Source organism: Peromyscus leucopus, chromosome 1 (genome assembly GCF_004664715.2).
Source record: "Peromyscus leucopus breed LL Stock chromosome 1, UCI_PerLeu_2.1, whole genome shotgun sequence".
Classification (NCBI taxonomy): domain Eukaryota; kingdom Metazoa; phylum Chordata; class Mammalia; order Rodentia; family Cricetidae; genus Peromyscus; species Peromyscus leucopus.
The window spans coordinates 188,458,517-188,481,163 of NC_051063.1; the positions used below are offsets into that span (position 1 = coordinate 188,458,517).

The 22,647-nt window shown below is 41.5% G+C and overlaps 1 protein-coding gene across 1 annotated transcript in view; it reads left to right on the top strand.

Moving 5' to 3' along the window:
- The window catches only part of LOC114683966 (zinc finger protein 729-like), a 279,247-nt gene that overhangs the window by 247,026 nt on the left and 9,574 nt on the right, over positions 1–22,647 (top strand). Inside the window, exons 4-8 of the mRNA XM_037200066.1 lie at positions 73–179; positions 13,331–13,453; positions 13,495–13,714; positions 16,059–16,149; positions 22,329–22,404. Of these exons, the coding sequence (XP_037055961.1) occupies positions 73–179; positions 13,331–13,453; positions 13,495–13,714; positions 16,059–16,149; positions 22,329–22,404 (617 nt within the window). The remainder of the gene's footprint in view (positions 1–72; positions 180–13,330; positions 13,454–13,494; positions 13,715–16,058; positions 16,150–22,328; positions 22,405–22,647) is intronic.

The following is a 22,647-nucleotide window of genomic DNA, read 5'->3' on the forward strand; positions in this document are numbered from 1 at the left end:
GCTGATGAACCTGAGACAGGCGTCAGGGAAGTTAGATAGTTAGGAACTGGTCACTAACCATCTGTAACACAGATCAAATGGACCGACTCCTGAGGGCAAATTCAGAGGATCCTTGGGTCAAAGCTCTTCTTCGTGCAGATGCCGCACAGACCAAGGCCCCTCTGCTTGGTGACCTTTTGGTAACTACCCTGGTTCATGACAGTGTTCTGATCCAAGGAGAATTCTGTCATTGTGTGCCTGGGAAGAGTACTCCTTTTTTACCACTTTCTCCTGATTATTTGTTACTGGTTCACTATTTAAAACAGCCTTCACCACCCGAGCAGAATCCCGTCTTGGAATCCCTTTGGTTTCAGGCATTATTCTTCCCCTTTATTTGTAACACATGGTGTTTACCCAAAGTTCAGTTCTCTTTGTGTGTGAGCAGGATTCTGAGGTCATAGGTGCAGCCATTGGCGCTTGCTGCCAGCCGCTCCCAGAAATCTACTGTGTGTTTTAGCTCCATGAAGAATTAATAGCCTAAGCAAACTTCATCACTATAACACAAATGGAGATGAGCTTTAATTGCAGGAGAAGGAGGAATACACTTACATATGAAGTAAGTATGCTGGACAGTAGGAAGAGAAAAGGGCTATCCTGGCATTCAGCAGGCAGAGGCAGGGGCATCTCAAAAACATTTTACAGATCCCTGAAAAAAATTGGCAAATCCATGGAATTAGTGATTTCTAGCTGGATGTCCTCAATGAAATGTATGTGGAAAAATAGAGATATCAGAGGAAAATAAAAGCGAATCTTAGAAAATGTATAGTTGTGTTGAACAGTGTACGCCATGAAACTCACACGTTTGCCATCTTTGGAAATGGTAAATAATAACTGTAAGTTTCCATACTTAGTAAAGTAACATTCCTCCTATTGTAATCTACAATTTTTTTGTAAAAGCACATGTAATTTTGTAATATTTTGCAACTCTGTGTAAGGTGATTTTTTTAAATAAATAAAACATCTGTGTTTAATGGCTTTACATTGAAATTCAGTGAGTAAATGTGATCAAGCCCCCAGCCTGAACCTCTCACACCCTAGTTTAATGAATGAGGAATACAGGATAATTTGCAAGGCTTGATAAAGCACTGGAGAGCCCACAATCAAAATCTTTCCATAGCACATAAGCCTTATATGATTTCACATAACCTTGTCAAAGTTCATATTTCATGTTGGAGGTGTTATGATGAATTTAACAGAAATTACTTGACAGTGAAATTAGAATCCTAATTCACAGTTATGGAAGTTTTACTTTGTTTCTAACTCTGGTCAACCACACTTGAACACAGAGATTAGGCTTTTCCTTTATATTTAAATAAATATCTTAGTATATTAGAGTTGAGTTTATTGATTTAGAATTTCATGTATATGCATCATGCATTTGGATATACTTCTCCCCAACTTTCCCCCACTGCCATACTCTTTCTTCATATCTTCATGTGCTCTTTTTTTTTTTTTTTTTTTAAGTGCTTGAGTTCACTTAGTGCCAAGTGTATGTACATGGGTGTAAAATCGATCTACTAGACCATGAATAACCTTTCGGGGGCCATATCTCCAAAGAAAACTAATTGCACTCCACTCAAATTCAGAACAAATCCACTTACTCATTAGGTTTTCTTTTTTACAACACACTTGTTTGGCTAAAGTCTATTGTGTCTTAATTTTTCTATATGAGTCACTGTGCTTTTCAGTTGGAGTAAATACTTCTCCAACTTTCTTGAGGACTGAAAAATGGTGTTCCTGCATACTCTTTGGGATTTCCTAGCTGTACATGTACATGTGTCACACCCACAGGTTATGACTTTAACATTTCTCATGCTCTTGCTATTTGTGGGTTTGTCTCCAGCTAGTGGTGTAAAGAGCCCCTCTCCCTAACCATGCTGGGATTTGAGCTGCATCAAACTTGCCATGTGGTCACAGGTGCCCTTGATTCAGGTGTGCGGTAACAGTGCCATGTGGGAGATGAGGAAAACAGATCAGCCGTGCCTGGGATTTACTGTCTTAGAAACACAGAGACCCATGGGCTGAACACACAGTACATCTAACTTAGGTTTTATTTAGTATAGCTAGATCATGGTCAAATAGGTAAGAGCAATCCTCCAGTGACAGGGACTTCTCTCTTTTGCCCATCCCATTAATTGCTTGGATCTTGTGGTCTCAACCCTGTGAATGAAAATGGCAAAGGTGTAGAAGAACATAGCCAGACAGAGAAGTGTTTCTGAGTCAATATTCCTCCCAAAATTTTAAGGTAGAATGTCAGGGACAAGGACAGAATCTCTAGTTAGTAGAAAAATACAGACCCCCAATAAGACGGGGAACTAGATCATCTTACAGTCAGGTTGCCTAGCAACAGGGCATTGAGTCAGAGCCCTTGACCCTCTCACCCTGTAAACATCCTATACAAACATCCTGTTAGCTTGCCCCACCTTATGCAGATGACCTCTTCTTGCTCCCCCACCCTGCTGAGCTATATAAACCTTTGTGGAAGAGAAATAAAGTTGCACCTTGATCAGAATCCAGACTTGGTGTCTTTCCTTTGTATCTCTTGTCCCTACAGTCCCTCTTTAGGGTGGTCGAGAACCCGTTGAAGCCCTGCAGGCGGGGCAGTAGAAGTCATGGTATTGATACTTCATAATGAAAACATGGATTATCTCCTTATACCCTAGCCTGACCTCTTAACATTAGTAATGTGAAATTTGTGATATTATTAATAGATTTACCATAATAATTAGACTTATTCTTAACCCTTAACAATAGTGTGTGTGTGTGTGTTAATATTTCTCTTTAATGTCATGATTCTTTATAGGTTCTGAGATGAGTAAGTACTCACATGTTCTTTATGAAAGTCCATGTAGTTAAAAGAGTTGTGGAGTGTTTTTCCCATCTGCAGTCAAAGCGAGCAGGATACCCAGGAGTCAGCTGAAGAGAAGAAAGGACTCTGGCAGCTGGAGAACCTCTTCTGGATAATGCAGATGCCCTCCATCATGAGAATGAGGTTTCAGAGTGTGGAGAGATGACTCATTGGTTAAAAGCACTGTTTTTCCAGAGGACTGGAGTTCGAGTCCCAGCACTCACTTGGTAGCTTACAACCTGTAACTCCAAATTTGAAGTTCCAAGGGATCTGACACCTCTGACTACTGGGGCCACCAGGCAAGAACATTGTGTACATACAAACGTGTTGGCAAAACCCTCATAGATAATGTAACAGAGTCACAGGCATGAATGATGAGAAAAAAGTATTACCTGTCCCAAAGGTGTTAACACAGAAGCAGGATAGTTTCTGTAGCTTAGATTCTGGGTGAATGGTGGAATCATGGTTCTCACACATGTGTGGAACCTGCTGCTGGTACCAGGAGAGAAAGGAAAACCGTGGCCCAGAGCATGACTCCCAATCAAGACATCAGGGGCTGATGGCATTACTGCATGGTGAAGCACTTTGCTGCTCCACAGAACAGTGTCCTAAGTCTGTTGACTTTGTGATATTATTGTTACTGCCTTTGCCTGTTTCATACACTGGGACGGTAACGTTTATCAGACCATGAACCAGCAAGCAAAGGAAGACAAAGGTGCTAGTACACTTGGTGGCCTTTATACTCACCGGTGAACACCCTGGGGTTGTTGGTGGTGTCCTTAAAGATTACCAAGAAGCAGGTGCTGACAAACACAGCCCTGCATACCCTTGAACAGAGAATAGGAGTTAAGATCAATTATTAGAATTTACATTTGGGAGAAATGCCATCAGTATAAATTAAAAGGATATGTTACAGGACTGATACCAATTACTAAATTCTTTTTTCCTTTTCTTTCTTTTTGAGTCAGGGTCTCACTGTGTACATCTGGCTGTCCTAGTGTCCTGGAACTCACTAAGTAGACCAGTGGCTTTGAACAGAGATCCACCTGCCTCTGACTCCTGAGTGCTGGGATTAAAGTATTAAAAGTGTGTGCTGCCATGCTTGGTTAAACTAATTTTTAATGGGTAAGAAATATGTATTTATGGGGCTGGAGAGATGACTCAGAGGCTTTTGGTGATAATGAGGAATGCTTCTCAGGTTTTCTAAGGTGACCAAACTGCCACCTTAGGCAGTTACAGCCCTGAGAGAAGGTGACATCACAGAATCACAAAGACATAACTAGGGGCCTGTTCTCTGCACCCTCACACAACCTGTGAGCTCACTAACTACAGCAGGAGAGTCAAGTGTTTATGTTTTACTAAGGTAGGTAGAATCTCTAAGAGGAATGCAAAGACTGTGGGGAAATGATCTTGTGGGTAAGGGGCTTCATATTTTTTAACCTAATCCTGGATGATGCCAGGATTAGGAAAGAGGAGGGGTTCCTGAGGTATGCACTGAGACAGCAGAGTCACAGCCACTTCTATGGTATCCTATGTCCATGTAGAGATCTGTATGACTCCACACTTGAAATAAACATGAAGATATATCAACGATATATCTTTTCCTTTCTGTATGTGGATGCGCAGGGGTGTACCTAGTAGGGGTACTGTCTAATTCATCCATGAATTAATGATAAAAATGTAAGAGATCATCTAGTTCAATCCTTGAAGACACTCCACTGACACCCATAGGAATGCATAGTAACACTTAGGGCAGATTCCTAAGTAAAGTGTAGACACAAAGGAAAATACTCATCTCTTTGTTATAGAATATTTTCCTTCCTGCAGACAAAATGTGGATCTCAGTGCACAATGGAGTAGTGCTTCTTAGGGGTGATAATAGTCCATCCATTAATAAAGAGTACAGTTTAAGATCCATGTATTTTCTCAGCCTTTATGGCAGATCAGTACTATAACTTCTAAAAGCACACTATGTAACAGTTTTGAGTGCTTCCCACCAATGTCAACAGTAATGCATAACAATGTACTATGAAACTGTTGGTGGCTTACTAAGATTCATTTGGGTTTGACCTGGAGGATCTTCCTCATCTTTCCACCCTCTTACATCCTATTTGTTCCATACAATATTTTAATACTATTCCCAAAGGAAAAATAACCATAATCTGGTTATCCATACACAAAGATACAATTGTATCTAGGCAAGTATATAGTTATACAACTAAAAACATGATATTACATTTTTAATGACCCAATTAAAAATCAATTAAATATTTTCTAGACATATTACCAAAAGCAAATACAAATGACTACTAGATAAATAAGGTTCCACATATATAATGATTAGATGGGATAAAATGAACAATGAGATAGTATGGTGACAATGGCTATAATCGTAAACATCACTAGGGCTGATGAGCGTGTTGGCCAATGTAGCATGCAAGTGCCCTGTCCCTGTCCATGGACATGAGTATTAGGACAGCATTATGTAAAGGTAGTGGGAAGTAATACAAAAAACCTAAAGTCATCCTGGACGTACTCAAAGGAAATAATTCCTTGTGGGCTATAGTAACCGTTAATTCACAGAACATGGAATCAGCCTTAATGTCCATCAACAAATGAGTCAATAAAATGTGTGGGGTGGCAACCCACCAACCCCACAGTTCCCCAGAGTTTTCTTGAGTGACAACAGCAGGAAACATTAGTTAGAAGGATTTAGAGTGTGGAGATAACCAGAGGCATCTGGAATAGGCCAGCTGAATCGGGCCATGAGGAGGGATGGAGCAAAAGAGGAAGAGAAAAGAGAAGGAAGGAGAGAGAGCAACTGGATGAAGAGATGTCCAGGAGCGGAGCCAAGAGCAGAACCAAGAGGGCATAGCCAAAATGGCTAAGTGATATAGAGATCAGAAGCTGGAGGAAGGGAACAGAAGTACAGGGGCTGGAGAGGTTTAGGGTAGGGGGTGGGATATGCCACCCAGGATGGCTCTGTAAAAGGCACTTGTGAGTAGGGACACAGGGAGCCTAGAGGCCAGCTTACTTTGATATGCTAATAGGCACCACAGTCATAAGTTAATGGAAAAGTCACATGTCCCTTTTGTCAGGGATATGGGAATGACTCTTTAGCAAGTAAGAATTATCTTTTTATATTCCTGAGGGAATGCTTGCTTTTGCCTAAATGCCAGACTTTGGGGAAAGGAATTTCCTGGGACCCTAACAATATTGGTCAAAGTCTTCTCTACAGAGACTCCAAGGCCTCTGTGGTCAACTTATCAAAGGGACCCTGGCTTAAAGGGCAAGGACCAAAATACTTTTTCCCCCCTTCACTCCCTTATCCTTGATGGACAGTTTTACCAGCTTTATAATATTAACACTAAATAACATTAAGATTAAGGTTAAAAATAACTCACTTCCCCCAAATGGTTAATGCTTAACAAAGTTAGCAGAAACTTAAGTGATTATATTGATTAGACAAACAGTTTCTAAAGTCAGTTTAGTTATCACTATAGCTTAGGGATTTTAATAAAATTTAACAATTAAACATAATGCTTTCACCCTAAAATTAAGGCCTAAGATTTCTCCTTTTGAGAACAGGCCAGAAGTTACTGAGACCAGTCAGTTCAGATTCCAGAAACCAGGAAGTGTAAAAGTACAGAGTCACAAGGTAGTCAGGAGGTAATGGTTGCCAGACTATGGAATGTCCTCTCCCTGGCCCCCTAGGCAACTGCTTGACCATAGAATGTCCCAACCCTAGTTTCCATAGTGACTGTGTAATCACCAGATGCCCCCATCTGGGGGCAGCCAATGAAAAATGGTGGTGGGCAACTACTTCCTTAGAAGGAAAACTGAATTGTGATTTCTGGAATTCCTAGACACAAGCCAATCAGAATTGTACCTGTACTAGCACCCCTAAATGATGTAACCTTGTGACTTTTCCCTTTAAAAACTGAGCTTGCAGACAGGTGGGCGCTTCCTCCAGCCTCCACTGCGTTGGATGTATTGGACGAAGTCCCTGCCTAGGTTTGTATTGCTTTTGGATATCCAGAATTAAACCTTGCTTTTGCATTCCGGCATGCTCGTCTTTGGTGGTCTCTCTGGGGGTCACGATCTGGGCACAACATTTGGAGGCTCTCCGGGATCCCCAGAGACCCCCCGCCGGGACACCTAAGAGCTCCGGAGCGCTCCATTTTCTTGTCTTCGCTTTCCTTTTACTTTCATTTTCTTATCTGAAGCCGGCGGTTGAATCTGACAGGCTCACCTTGGCGGACGCGCCTGTAAGGTGATGCTGGAGGAGTTGGAAGACGTTCCAACCCCTCATCAGGACGCGGGGGTCCTTACAGGTCCCCCCGTCATAGGACGCCTGAGAGGGGTCCGTCTGTTAGGATGCCCGTGAGGGGTCTGTCTGTTTGGATCCATCTGGGGATCGGGAGAATTGTCCCTGTCCCATCTGTAGGTCTTTGGCATTATCGAGGCTCCCTCTCCGGACTCTCGTCTGCCTGGACCATCTGTACCTTGTTCTTCCTTTTTGTCTGCCTATCTTGTTCGTCAGTGTTATTTGTTAATGCATAAATGTGTGAGAACTGTGGCCACATGTGTGAGTGTTTTATGCCTGAGCTTGTGTGTGCATTAGGACTTGTGGGCCGATTGCCAGCTGAAGGGATGGAGACCCCTTCGGTGGTTGAACTGGCACAGACTAACCTAACATTGCTTCCTTGCTCTCTCTGACCAGAGCACAGGCAGCAGGCAGCAGAAAGCTTGCGGCTGCACAGCTGCTACTTCGGGGACCCAGGGAGCCGCTGAGAGGGCTAGGCGGCCCGTGAGCATCACGGGGCCTAGATGCAGCGGGTTCGGGCCCCAGCTCGCTCAAAAAGCTGTGGAGTAGAGGCTTGGTTGCATGGGAACTAGGCATGGCTTTGTGCTAGAGTGGGCTGTGAGCACTGTGGGGCCCAGATACGGCCAGCAGGTTCTGGCTGGGCTCCTGTGTGGACACGGGGCAGAGCTGGCAGGAGCCAGCAGGAGCCTCAAGGAGCTCAGTGTGGGGGCTGGTGGAGAACTACCCGCCCCTCCAGGGTCACAGCTGAGGAGTGGCCTACAGGTCTGTGGGCCCAGCCAGGGCGTGGAATCACTTTCAGTCTGTCATTCTCGTGTTCTTGAAAATCTGAGGTTAACAGCAATCTTTTGTCTCCATGGTGCACACTTTCCCCGTTCTCTTCCATGCTGTTGGGTGGGGCTCCCAAGACCTGCCCTGGGGCTAAAATCTGATCAAGGTCTGGCTCCAAGAATGGAATGTCACCAACAGTTTCTTGTCTGCGGTACAGTGCTGATGCAAATTGAGAGTTATTCTTGTTATGGTATATGCATGTATTTCTGTTCTTGTTTAAAATATTGTAACTTTACAATATAATCTAGAGTACTGAGGGAAATCACAAGAAAGACTTTGGTAAGAGTTTCTGTTTTGAAGGAAAAGAAAAGGTGGAATTTGTCTAGAGTAAATGTCTAAGGGATCAAAGTTATGGACTGAAGGTACATGGAAGGTTGTAGAAAGTCAGAGAGGATGTGATGTAGACTGTTAAGGTTTCTTATACCTGCAAATACTGAATTTAAAAGTTGATTCCGGTTGGTTTTCATCTTAAGAATGGCTAATGATTCTGCAAACTGCTTATGTGTGTATGTATACAGGCATGTGACTTGAAAATGTAAGCAAGCTTTAACTGTATGTATATATGTGTGTAACTTGGATCCAACTGTGTGTATGTGTGCAAGTAATTATTGTTTAGAAAAACGAGCTTTAAACAGCAACCACGTGGCTCCCTCCATCTTGGCTGGTGATCTCATGGGCAGCCATGTGGCTGGTAGCCATTTTTTACTAAGGTTATAAAGATCTACTCAGGTTAACACCTAATACTTATGTCTTTACCAAGTGTTCAACAGCAAGTTTCTAGAGAATTTAAATAGATGGCAACATATGTTTAATAAATAAGGTATTTGATTAATATTAAAGCTGCACGTCAATGCTTTTATTCACAGGAATAGACCTTGCTCTGGCATCCAAACTTTGCAACATAAAGGAATCATAGGAAACAGCTGAGGTTTGCAAATGTATGGCAGGACTAGAGTTCCAAAAAGAGTCTAGTTGCAGTGGTGGAAGACATTTGAGAGATCTCAGTCTTTTAAGAACAGTTTTTATAGTTAAAAACCAATGGCTTAAAAAAATGTTTCTCCTTATATTGATATTTTGTTTTGGTTTCTTTACTGAACCTGTATTTGATGCTAGAAGAGCTTCAACTTAAAAGCATTGTTTTTAGGCTACTTTTGTAGACTGTTAGAGAACATAAATAGTCAGTCATAAGTAATCAAGTTTTTTAATTGTAGTCAGGGTAAGTAAGTAAGTTTACTCATTTACTCAGTCTCTTGCATATGTTTTTAGGGTTGAGCTTGAAACAAGTAATTAGAAACAAAGTTTGTCTATTCAGATATACCTGGACAGCCCTCATACTTCAGAGATCTGCAGAATATGGCATTTAAATGTTGATCTAAAAGCTTACTATATCAGACAGGCTTCCAGATCCTAGCAATGACCCAAGGTCTCCAAAGAAGATTATGTACGAGGCACCACAACGTCTCTGCCTGAAATATGACAACGCTGACCACAGGGCAAGATGCCCCAAAGCAACGCCTGCCGCCAGGACCCAGCCCAGACTGTGGACAAGCAGTAGGACACTGGAATTGATTGCACCCTTTTGCGTGATCAAGGTCAGTCTTCCATGTCCCTATTCCACAGGAAAAATACTCTGCCTTATGGACCTGATGGCGGAAGAAGACTGATGCTGTTCTGACTTGTGCCTCCAACGCTATGGAGACCTGGGTAGGGTTTGGTCCCTGTAATTTATAGGATTGGAAGCTTCTTGGTCTGCACTCAGATATAGTTTATCCTTCTCAGATCTCTGACAGTACTGATGGCCAGGCTAGCTCTAACTTTGTCAGCATGGCAGCATCAACCAGATCTTTCTGCAAGGCCATAGCTAGCTTGTTAGCTCACTTTTAGGAAAATGTTCTAAGATATAAAAGTTTAAGTAAGTCATAAAGGTTCAGATATGAGTCCAAAATGAGATAAGTTTCAGATTACTCTCCTGTTCTATGGTTCAGAGCTTAACATTTAGGAGTCCTGATGAGCTGGTAGAGCAATGACTACTTACTATTCAGTCACAAGCTCAACATTTTGAATTTGTTTTAGATATCATATTTAAATGTAACTTGTTGGGACTCAAAGGTATGAGTCCACTTCTGCTGTTTTACAAGATACCCATTACCTGCTTTGTCTACAATATGGATTTCAGTACAGATTGGTAATACTAATGTATCTAAAACTTTTATGTCATTTTGTAAGTAGGCCTCAAAGGATCAAAAGAGTCATACAAACCTAGACCCACATCACAGAGGTCAAAAGGACCCCAGATAAGTATTCCTAAAGATGGTATTTTTCCTCTTTCCTGGTCTTGGGACTACTGCTTTTCCCATTACTAAGGGTATGGACCTAAGGGTTCCAAATAAGTTCATAAATTTTAACTTCTGTTCCTAGTTTAAATTTGTCTCAACAGATTTCCATTTGGCTGGCAGTCACCTCCAGGTTTCAGTTGCTGACTCCACTGCTCCAGACGACTGTGAGCTCCAGACTTGCTAAAAGCTGATGTGGACCAGCACAGCTAACATGGTTCTTCCCTGTCCCTATGGGGTCAGGCAGCTACATGCTTCTGACAAATGCCCCCTTGCCCAGTCTTTGACTAGCTTTTCAGCCTTTTGGGGCCCCCTGACATCGGCGCCCCAATGCCAGCTTGAAGCAGTTCCAGAAGAGAATACATCACCCATATTCCCTGTTCAGAAAAGGCTGGAATGCTGGGTCAAAAGAAAACTCCCTGGCATAGAGACAAGATGGCTAACTATACATGGCCATTATTAGAGAGGGATACTTAGGAGCTAACTGTCCAAAACCCATGATTGGGTTCCATTAGGCACATGAGAAGGGGGAAATGTGAGACCAAAATGAGCCATCTTAGAAATAAGACCAAAATGCTTTCACCCTAAAATTAAGGCCTAAGATTTCTCCTTTTGAGAACAGGCCAGAAGTTACTGAGACCAGTCAGTTCAGATTCCAGAAACCAGGAAGTGTAAAAGTACAGAGTCACAAGGTAGTCAGGAGGTAATGGTTGCCAGACTATGGAATGTCCTCTCCCTGGCCCCCTAGGCAACTGCTTGACCATAGAATGTCCCAACCCTAGTTTCCATAGTGACTGTGTAATCACCAGATGCCCCCATCTGGGGCAGCCAATGAAAAATGGTGGTGGGCAACTACTTCCTTAGAAGGAAAACTGAATTGTGATTTCTGGAATTCCTAGACACAAGCCAATCAGAATTGTACCTGTACTAGCACCCCTAAATGGTGTAACCTTGTGACTTTTCCCTTTAAAAACTGAGCTTGCAGACAGGTGGGCGCTTCCTCCAGCCTCCACTGCGTTGGATGTATTGGACGAAGTCCCTGCCTAGGTTTGTATTGCTTTTGGATATCCAGAATTAAACCTTGCTTTTGCATTCCGGCATGCTCGTCTTTGGTGGTCTCTCTGGGGGTCACGATCTGGGCACAACAATATTAACCTTAAGTGCCAACCTTTAGAAATTGTCTATAACATATTTAGACATGACTTCATGCTAAAATTTTATGGTATTGTCCTCATCTTTCATTTCTTATTTTTATTTATTTATTTATTTATTTATTTATTTATTTATTTGGTTTTTTGAGACAGGGTTTCTCTGTGTAGCTTTGCGCCTTTCCTGGAACTCACTTGGTAGCCCAGGCTGGCCTCGAACTCACAAAGATCCGCCTGGCTCTGCCTCCTGAGTGCTGGATTTAAAGGCGTGCGCCACCACCGCCCGGCTTCATTTCTTAAACTGTTAAGACAAAACTTATATATATATTCATCTTTATCTAAAATATTCTTGTAACCTTCCTCCCATCCTATGCTGTGGTCTCACAGATCCTGAGAAAGAAAGTTTTCATTTCTCCATGAGCCTTGGAGATGTCAATGACTTTGAGAGGGAAACATTGCTGCAAATAAGATATGGAAGCAGACACAGAGCCAAAACTGCCATCTTAACCCTGTATTTTATGTTTTAGATGAAAAAAGACATTTAAATGCCTTTTAATCTCATCACCTATTTTTTTTTCATTTTAAGGTGGGACATTTCCATCTTAAATGGAAATATCCCTTTAATTTGTTTTTGTTTTGAGACAGAGTCTTACTATGCAGCCTTGGCTGCCCTGTAACTCTCTCTGTAGACCAAGGAGCCTGGAACTCACAGAGATCCACCTGCCTCCTCCACCTGAGTGCTGGGATTAAAGACATGTACCACCAGGCCCAGCTTATCATTTTTCTAGAATCTTTTTTTGGGGGGAGGAGAGTTTTACTTTTTGAGGTTTTTCTGTTTCATAGTTTGGACTTTGAGTTCCTGGAACCATGTCTACATCACTAGTCTGATTTCTGGTTGTTAACAATATAATTTCCAAGTCCTTTTATGTTGTTGCATATTAAGAGTTTTTAATTCCCCTCAAGGCTCTAACCACCCTGAATGAAGGCCGCTGTTCCACAGAATGTCTGGCGTCTCTCTGGAGTTACCATATCATGAAAATCCTCCATTAAAGCTTTTTCATTATGTATTTTCAGGTATTAAAATTACTGTTAGCCATCTGTTGCCACTGATGCACAGGAGGGAAGGTTTCAGAAAGTTGGATTGGCTTTATTCTTTTGTACCAAAACTCGGCCACTTTCCTCCCAGATATTCCTCAGGTGCTTCTTGGCATATGGCAGGATCATGTAAGCCTGAACCCATCCTAAATTCGCAGTGAGGGGCCGGGAATCCCAGAGTTAGAAGGAACTTTTTTAGCCCTTGAGGACCACAGTGGCCAGGCTCAAGGATGACACACTCACTTGCTGCAGCCCACTTAAGACCTTAGTCCAAAGCTGAGCCCACGTGTAGTTAAACAGCTTTTTATACCCCTGTTGTTTCCTTGTACTATGTATATAATTCCCTGTCATATGTGTGTGTGTGTCTCATATATATCATGAGAGTAAAATGCATATATACAAGTATAAACACATGTGTACACACAGAGACATACATATATAGAGTAGTTTTTGGTTTTTTTCCAACAGAATTTCTCTGTGTAGCCCTGGCTGTACTGGAACTCCATCTGTAGACCAGGCTGGCCTTGAACTCAGGCCTCTGCCTCCCAAGGGCTGGGATGAAAGGCCTGCGCCACCACTCCTGGCGAGAATGACACCTATATTTTGGTTGTCTCCGTTAAGCTTGCTGAACAGAGCCAGCTAACCTGCCAGAGGAGCACAAATCTTTCCCGAAGCCACAGAATTTCCCACAATTCTGTTCACCCATTGCCAGTGCAGAGGGCAAGGGTGGAACTGGGAATGTCGCCGACTTCAAGGGCGCTGCCCAGGGAACACCTGCACCGCTGGACCGGCTTGGGAAACCGAACGGAAAGAGGAAGTAGGTGGGCGGGGATGGGTGAGTGTGAGCAAACTGCGTAGTGGGCGGGGCCGGGCTAGGCTCGGGGCCCCCAAAGCCTGGAGGCGCAGCAAACTCGCCAGTCCCTAAGGAATTTCGGGAGACGCACAGTGCACAACCTGGGAGCGGAGGACACGGCTGGGAGTCGGGGGGACGGAAATCTCCCCGGAGCCGCAGTGGCCGCGCCGGGCGGCCTGGGAAAGTCACCAGTCAGCAGCGCAGTGGCGGGAACCGCAGCCCGGCGGCCCTGGAACCTCCCAGGTCAGAGGAGCTGCGGGGCTGGGACGCGGGAGGGGAGGGACAGGGGTGCGAGCAGTTTCTCTGCTGTTCATAAGGACCCTGCTTTCACAAAAAAATTTACTGTTGGTAAATTTAGACTGTATGAACTAGACTGTTTTTTTTTTCTTTTAAGATTTTTAAAATAGTCTCTTATGAATATTGTTGCAAAATTGAATTTATATATTGATATTTTTAACAGTGTTCTGTTTGTTACTTCCGAAACAACAAAGCTCTTACATTTTAAATTATCCATACTTTTCAACTAACGTTTTCCACCACTTCCCTACTTAGGAGAGTGGCATTTAGAGCTTGTGAATTGTCAACCTAAAAAGCTTGTTAGATATTAATCACATAAGGATCGACTGTAGATTTGTTTGAATCACAAATATATTTTAGCAAACTCCACAGTTATGGTCCTAAGCATAGACATTTACTATGTAGAATTTTACCACTAATTTTCCATCTGAGATGTTCTATGGTGTAAATACAGTGCTCAAAATTTTGTACTCTTATGTGAGTGTGTTACATAATGTTACATCTTATAGTCTAGAAAGACACCTTATGCATGCCGAGAGTGAGGCTATCAGGCTACAGTATGTCCACCGTTATAAAGCACCGAATAGAACAGCACTTCAGTAGAAAGGACTTTTGAATAATTGTGACCACTCACCTACATCAGAAGAGTCTCAGATTTTCTTTGTCTTCTTGGTTCAAGGATAGCACATGGCCACTTGGCCAAACTCTTGCTTTTTGTTTGGGTGGGGGGGGGGGGGCGGTTGAAACAGGATTTCTCAGTCCTGGGTGTCCTAGAACTTCAGACCAGGCTAGCCTCAAACTCAAAGATCCACCTGCCTCTGCCTCCTGAGTGCTGGGATTAAAGGAGTTTATCACCACCACCCTACTCAAACCATGACTTTTTATTTCAGGGTTTGTTGACATTCGGTGATATTGTTGTAGACCTCTCCCAGGAGGAAGGGGAATGCTCAGAGGGTTTTGTACAGAGACTGGAGTTGGAGAATTGAAGTAGAATAAGGTGGAAAAGACCATTTATTAGATCCTGAATTACTGATTTGTTTAATTTACTTAAAGTTCTGCTTTTACAGCTAATCTTGCTGCCTGGACTTCATCTTGCTGCTTGGAACAGAATGACCTGGAGAAATTGCTGAAACAATTAGCAACCTTACCACGTGCATTTAACATGCTTTAACATGCATTTGAAAAGCCCCCAAGCTGCCTTTGGGAAGTCCTGCTTACTTTTCTCCTGGTCCCACCTTGTAGCTGTAGATCATAAAATGCGAATACACACTGACCTAGAGACTCAGTCCACGGTGGCATCTCTCCTTTCTCACCTCCAATGGTTTAAGATTGCTTATTCCAGAGAGATTTCCACAACAGAATTACAGCAGTTTGATTACTGTGGATGAGAATAGTTTTCTTGTATTATTCTTTCTCATCCTCAGGTTCCTTCTCAAACTGTGCTGCATGTGTGTGAGCTTTGTGTGGATGAACCTTACATCTCATATTATAGTGAAAAAATTTCAAAGCAGGAAAGAACATTTTCATAAAGTTTTCTCTATTCCTCATGTTTTTCATTTGGGAGAAGTGTTAGGTTTCTTTCATTTGTGTTCCGAGAGACTCACTGGTATATAATATTGCCACCTCAATCATGAAGTTTCATTTCCACTCTTGAGGTTTTGTTTTGTTTTTAATTTGCTCATATGTGTTTGCCTGCCTGTATGTCTGTACCACTTTCATACCTGGTGCCTACAGAGGCCAGGAAAAGGGGTCAGATCCCTTGGAGTTGGAATAGAAGATGATTGTGAGCCACTGTATGGATGCCGAGACTTGGGAAGTTGAGACAGGAAGTGATATCTCTGGGTAGAGGAAGGAATATAAGGTGGAAGGATACATGAATTAGGCCTTTTTGCCTGAGGACTGAGACATTCAGTCAGAGATTTCATGGAGTTGTCAGGTGAGAAAAGGCTGTGACTTGTTCCATTGTCTCTCTGATCTTTCAGCATTTCCCCTAGTATCTGTCTCCAGGTTTTTATTATAAGACCATTTAGGATCCACACAGCACGTACTCTGAACCATTGAGCCATCTTTCCAGCCCTACCCTTTAGTTTTAGCTGAGCTGTGATTGGAAGTGGGACTCAAGTTATGCAGATTGAAAATGGTTTCTAAATATTTTCAGTGTTTTCTGACACTACATGACAGTTGGGGAACCATTTGTAGAGTCTTCTGTTTCATTTTCTCTTTATCCTCTGTGCACAGTGCTGTGTTAGAAACCCAGGTGCTTTCTGAACAATCTCTTTCTCATGTCTAGGACTCACTGATCACCCAGACCTGCTCACCTGTGCAGCAGAACATAGATCCCTGGATGGTGAAGAGAGAGGAGACAGTAGCAAAGGATCCAGGTGTGTTGGGTTGCTTGAGGCAAGGATTGGTGAGCGGTTCAAGTGATGGCAGAAACTGGCATGAAATCAGTTTTGCCACATTCTGTTTCATTATAAATGATTCTGGAGAACTCTACTGAGAATAATCTCCTCAGGATTATCCTGTTATAGGTGTTAGAAGACTTTCTATGTAAGAATTAATAGTAAAGCCAGGCAATTAATAGTAAAGCCAGGCGGTGGTGGCGCATGCCTTTAATCCCAGCATTCGGGAGGCAGAGGCAGGTGGATCTCTGTGAGTTCGAGGCCAGCAGGGTCTACAGAGCGAGTTCCAGGATAAGCTCCAAAGCTACACAGAGAAACCCTGTCTTGAGAAACAAAAACAAACAAACAAACAAACCAATTAATAGTAAAAAGCAAATGTAATTTTATTTGACTGTACATGTGATTGATGGTATTCCTCTTGAATGCATATCATTGATAGTTTCTTCATATCAATATTAAATAGTTTTCATTACTACAATTTTAGTTTATAAAATTAGGAAAATTGATGCCCCTCGGTTTTTCTCTGCTCTCAAAAATTTTGCAGTTTTTTTTGTAGTTCCTTCAAATTCTATATCTAATAGTAGGGTTACTTTCTCCACATCCTAAAACAATGCCAGTAGGATTTTGATACGAATTGTTTAGTATCTCTCTAGAGTATTAAGCTCCGTGTGCATTGTTCTCTAAAATAATCTCCTGTCTGTCTTGAGAGCAACACTCAGTGGTTTTGTTGATATAATTTTAACAGAGTTTTCAAATTGCCTCTGGTTTTGATCTTTCTTTGAAGAATTTTTTAAATGTTTGTGGTTTCCCACAATTTAATATTACTTTAGGATTACTTTCTCTATTTCTACAAAAATGCCAGGAAGTTTTTGATAGGAATTTCTTGGAAACTTTAGAGAAGGCAACCTTCTACATGGCCTTTTTGTTTTTGAATAAGAACATGCCAGCTGTCAGTTTTCACATCATGTATTCCTTCTGTTTTCAGTCTGGTGTTAATATCTGCTTTCCAACTCTGTCAGAAAAGAGAATTTCTTTTCTTTCTTTTTCTTTTCTCTCTTTCTCTATTTCTTTCTTTCTCTCTTTCTTTCTTTCTCTCTTTTTCTTTCTTTCTCTCTCTCTTTCTTTCTCCTTCCTTTCTTTCTTTCTCTCTTTCTTTCTTTCTCTCTTTCTTTCTCTCTTTCTCTCTTTGATTTTTCTTGAGACAGGGTTTTGCTGTGTAGCTCTAGCTGTCCTAGAACTCACTCTATAGATCAGGCTGACCTCAAACTCACAGATCCATCTGCCTCTGCTCCCTGAGTGCTGGGATAAAGGAATGTACCACCACCTTCTCCTGGTGACTTAGTCTGTTTCTAAGATTTGACCACAGTAGAGCATGCTCCCTGAAGTTCGAGAAGATTGTGAGACCTCTGCTGCTGTGTGGAAGGCTGCTAGGTGTAACCTTTTCCTGCGCTGTTGATGCTCCATTTTCCCCAGTAATACTGATGTCATTATCCAACACTCAATATTGGATGGATGCTGAAGTTTTCCAGCATCACTGTCTACATTCTTTCTATCATTCTGCCAGTGGTGGCTTCCTGTGTTTGGAAATTATTGTGTAAAATGCACTCATATTGATCACAACCTTTCTAGTGAATGGAAGGAATATTTTATCAATATTCTTTGTATTTTGATTGATTTGGCTTTTTCTGTGGCCTGCAATAATTATGTCCAACCTTTTTTCTTTACTCTTATTCAAATTCGTGGAATTTTTGTTTTGTTTGTTTGTTTTTTGAGATAAAGTTTCTCTGTGTAACTCTGACTGTCCTGGGAACTTACTCTGTAGACCAAGCTGGCCTCAAACTCAGAGATCCACCTGCTTCTGCCTTCCAGTGCTGGGATTAAAGGCATGTGCCACCACTGCCTGGCTTGTAAACGTTTTTGTTTTTGTTTGTTTTTTTTCTCAGAGCTGCGCAAGCGTTCTACCACTGAGCTAAATCCCCAACCCTTGTAAACGTTTTTTTAAAAATTCCTTTACTCTTAGGATTTTGTGTTCTTATGTTTGAAGTGAATTGCTATATTTTCATTTTTTCTTCCTTCCTTCCTGTTTATCCGTCTATCCATCTATCTACCTACCTACCTATATCTAATCTATCTGTATGTAAATATGTGTGTGTGTGTGTGTGTGTGTGTGTGTGTGTATATATATATATATATTTAATGCTGAGGCCTGTTTCTATTTGCATCTTTTCTTTGGGTAATATTCATTTGTATTGAAGAACTCACTGACAGGCAAGAACAAACTCATGACATTTGATATTTTTTTCCCTCTATTTCTTATATGTCTTTTCCTTTTTCTGAGTTCATTTGTCTTTCATTGGTATTCTTATAGTTTAATTACTTTATTAATTACATTTTAGCATCTTCTATAAGTTTTCTCTTATGATCACCCTTAAGACAGTGATTTCTGAAGTCACTCTTTACAAGAATGTGTTTCAATTAGTGGTAATTCTACACAGAACCACATGTGTGATATAATTGAGTCTAGTTGTTTTTTTTTTTTTTTTTTGTGTGTGTGTGTGTGTGCGTGCTTGTTTGGTTGTTCAAAAAGCTGCATATTTGCCGGGCAGTGGTGGCGTGTGCCTTTAATCCCAGCACTCGGGAGGCAGAGGCAGGCGGATCTCTGTGAGTTTGAGGCCAGCCTGGGCTACAGAGTGAATTCCAGGAAAGGCACAAAGCTGCACAGAGAAACCCTGTCTCGAAAAACCAAAAAAAAAAAAAAAAAAAAAAAAAAGCTGCACATTTATTTATATAGTGGGTGCAATGAGTTGGAATTCCTACTGATACTGTATCTCTGTGTTCTTCCTTCTGCATAGGCGCCCTTGTCTGTTATTGTTTAGAACCACTAGTGTGGATACTGAGTGATCTGTAATTTTATTCAGAAACTAGTTCCCTATGTCCACATATGAACATTTTTCTCCTTCGTGTTACTCTGCAGGTTCATTCTTTCCAGCTCATACTTGAAGGTCTGTGATTCACTGCACAGGGGGAGAAAATCAAACCCAGGTTCATATATTGTATGTGGATAGATACTTTTCCCAACACCATTAGTTGAAGAATCTGCCTATCCTGCAGCTTAAGATTTTGGCGTTTTGGTAAAATTACAGATGGTCTTAGCTGCTTGGGCTGGTTCTGGATCTGCTCTCCCTTGCCCTGGGCTGGGCCTCCTCTTTTGCCTCTACTATGGTGCTGTTGGTCATGTGGCTCTGTATTATGGCCTGAGATCACAGCTTTAATAGATCAGTCCCTGCTGTTGTAATATATATGTTTATACTGTGTCTTGTGTCATTTTCCCTCTTGGTGTGCATGGAAATGCATTTCATTGTTTATTATCTTTTTTACCTTTTTTGAGTGCCTTAAATTTTTCATCATAGAAGTCAAAGTTAGAGTGAAGTCACTGTGTCAGACTTTAGAAAACCCCAACTGTCACCTAGAGAGACTGTCCTTAGCAAGCTGTGGCATCACAAAAGCTGTGTGTGAGGCTCTTTCCTTGGCTATCACCAAAAGCAAGAGACTGACACACTTATGTTTGGCAGACAACATCTTGGAAGATGAAGGGATAGAGCTTCTCAGTGATGCCTTGAGATATCCACAGTGTACTCTCCAGAGCCTTGTGTTGAGGTGTTGCTGTGTGACTTCAGTTGGTAGTAAGTTTCTCTCTGATGCTCTTCTGAACAACAGGAGTTTGATACATCTGGACCTGGGATCAAACAAGCTTCAGGACAGTGGGATTAAGCTTTTGTGTCACATCCTTCAGCAGCCAACCTGCACTATTCAGGAGTTGGAGCTGATGGGCTGTATTCTCACCAGTGACAGTTGTCTGGATCTGGCTCCTGTTATTGTGAATAACCCAAACCTGTGGAGCCTAGACCTTGGGAACAACAACTTAGAGGATGCTGGCCTGCATATTTTGTGTGAAGCTTTAAAAGATCCAAACTGCCACATTCAGAGGCTAGGACTGGAAAACTGTGGATTAACCCCCATTTGCTGTCAGGATCTCTTAAGTCTTTTTTCTGACAACCAAAGTTTGATACAAATGAACTTAATGAAAAATGCTCTCAATTATGACACAATTAAGAATTTATGTACAGTCTTGTGGTCTCCAACATGCAAAATAAAATTTCTAGCGTTGGACAACAAGGAAATTCATGGAAAGAAAATCAAGAAATTTGTGTACAATGTAAGAACTAACAACCCACAATTGGTGATTAAGCCACACTATTACAACACAGAAAGTGAGTGCTGGTGGAAGTATTTCTGAAGAATTTGATGTGCCTTTAAAAATTAAAAAAACATCTTCAATGGCATGGTCTTTAACATATATGAAATACTTGCCTATATCCAGAGATACTGAATTGCATTTCCAATAGGGATAGGTTACACACTTCTCTGTAAAATGTTTGTTGTATTTCACACAGGTGTTGAGAAAATAAAGCAAAACCCACAAAAAAAAAAAAAAAGAAGTCAAAGTTAATTAATTAATTAGCACCTTATTCTTTAGGAGTATTCCTGGATGGGTTTTTAATCTGTCTGTCTGTCTATCTATCTATCATCTATCATCTATCTATCTCTTTTGAGAAAGAGTCTTACTATGTAGCTCTGGCTGTTCTGGCCTTGAACTCACATAGATCCACCTATTTCTGTTTCTTGAGCACTGGAATCAGAGGCTTGTGTCACCATGCCTGTCTCCTGGGTGTATTTTAAGGTAATGTTTATGGGTTAGTTTCTTAATTTGGTTTTTAATATCCTCATTATTGATATATGGAAAAAGTAGTGATTTTACATGTTAATTTTGCATTTTCAACATTACTTCAAGCATTTGACAAATCTAAATTCCTCATGTTATCAGTAGGGAGGTTTTTATGGTTTTGTTTTGTTTTGTTTTTTCAGGGGGGTTTTCAAGACAGGGTTTCTCTGTGTAACAGCCCTGGCTGTCCTGGAATTCATCTTGTAGACCAGGCTGGCCTCGAATTTCACAGAAATCCAACTGCCTCTGCCTCCTGAGTACTGGGATTAAAGTTGTGTGCCACCGTGCCCAGCTATCAGTAGGGAGTTTGCCCTCTATGATCACATCATTGTGGAAAAGAGCATTTGGTGCCTTTATGCCGATCTTATCTCTTTTGCCTCTTGGTCTTTTTCAAATTTCTCTTGCTAGTCGTCATAGCTCCACATTAAACAAAACTGAAGAAGGTGTGCACCTTTGTCCTGTTCCAGTGTTCCTGCCAATGATGTTCGTTTTTCTCTCCGTATTGTACTGTTGGCCTAGGTTTGACAAACATGTTCTTTATGGTATTGAGCCATGTTCCATTTCTTCATAGCTCCTTTAGGAATTTCATCATGAGATATTGTTGAACTGAACTTTGTCAGGAGACATTTCATTTCTGTTTCTACCCAGACTTTGTTCGTAGGATTTGTCTTCCCTATAATTTTGTTGGTGGTGTTGTAGGTGGTTGCATTATTGGTACTATTATTTTTTCCTTCTCTGTTACAGTGCTTTGCTGGTTGGCTATGTTGTACTTGACTAATTAATTCCCAGCTGTCCTATATTCACTTATTCCCCACACATGTCTCACTTCCTGTATTCTGTTAGGTAATTCCTCTCCCTGTCGGTTTTTATTTTATTTTATTTTATTTTATTTTATGTGTATGGGTGTTTTGCTTGCGTGTATGTGGGTGCACTATGTGCAAGCCCGGTGCCTGAGGGCATCATATCTCCCTGAGTTATAGACGATTGTAGTTTGTCATGTGATTTGAACCTGCATCCTTTGGAAGAGCGGCCGGTGCTCTTAAATGCTCAGTCCCCCCCTCCACTCCCCCAACCTCTCTTCTCATTCTTGTGTGCACAGTCTGCTCTACTTACTATCTTCAGTATGTTTGGGTGAAATGACCTGTTAATTCATGACTATCTCCAAATGCCCTTACCTCTCTGCCAGCTGTTAGGGACATGCTGCCTGGGTGCAATGATATGGTTAATGGTTGTTTTCTATCGTGGCTTTAAACACACTGTTTCATAGTCTGCTGGCTGTAGGAATATTGACAAGACGTCTGGTATTATTCTAGTGTTTGGATCTTTTTATGTGGTATATGGCTTTGTTCCTAACCGCTTTTAATATAAATTTCAGGTTTATCTTTTTGACACCTTGGTACAAAAGTGCAAGAAGGAGAAAAATGGCTGGTTCTCCAGTAAATACATTCCAGGTCAGTGTCATGCCGACTTCTCATCCATAGAAGTGTTAAATATTAAAACACTGCAGGCCTTTAATTATGTGTTTATGTTATCTAAAAGTTTGTTTTTCCTTTCCTTTTCTGACAGATAAGGTTAACTGATTAAATATACATGGCCTCTGTAGCACAGCCTTCCCTTCATCTGTCCTTCCCAGCTTATATTTGTAAGGGTAAATGAATTCAAGACCCGTAATTCTGAAAATGTTTTCCACTGTG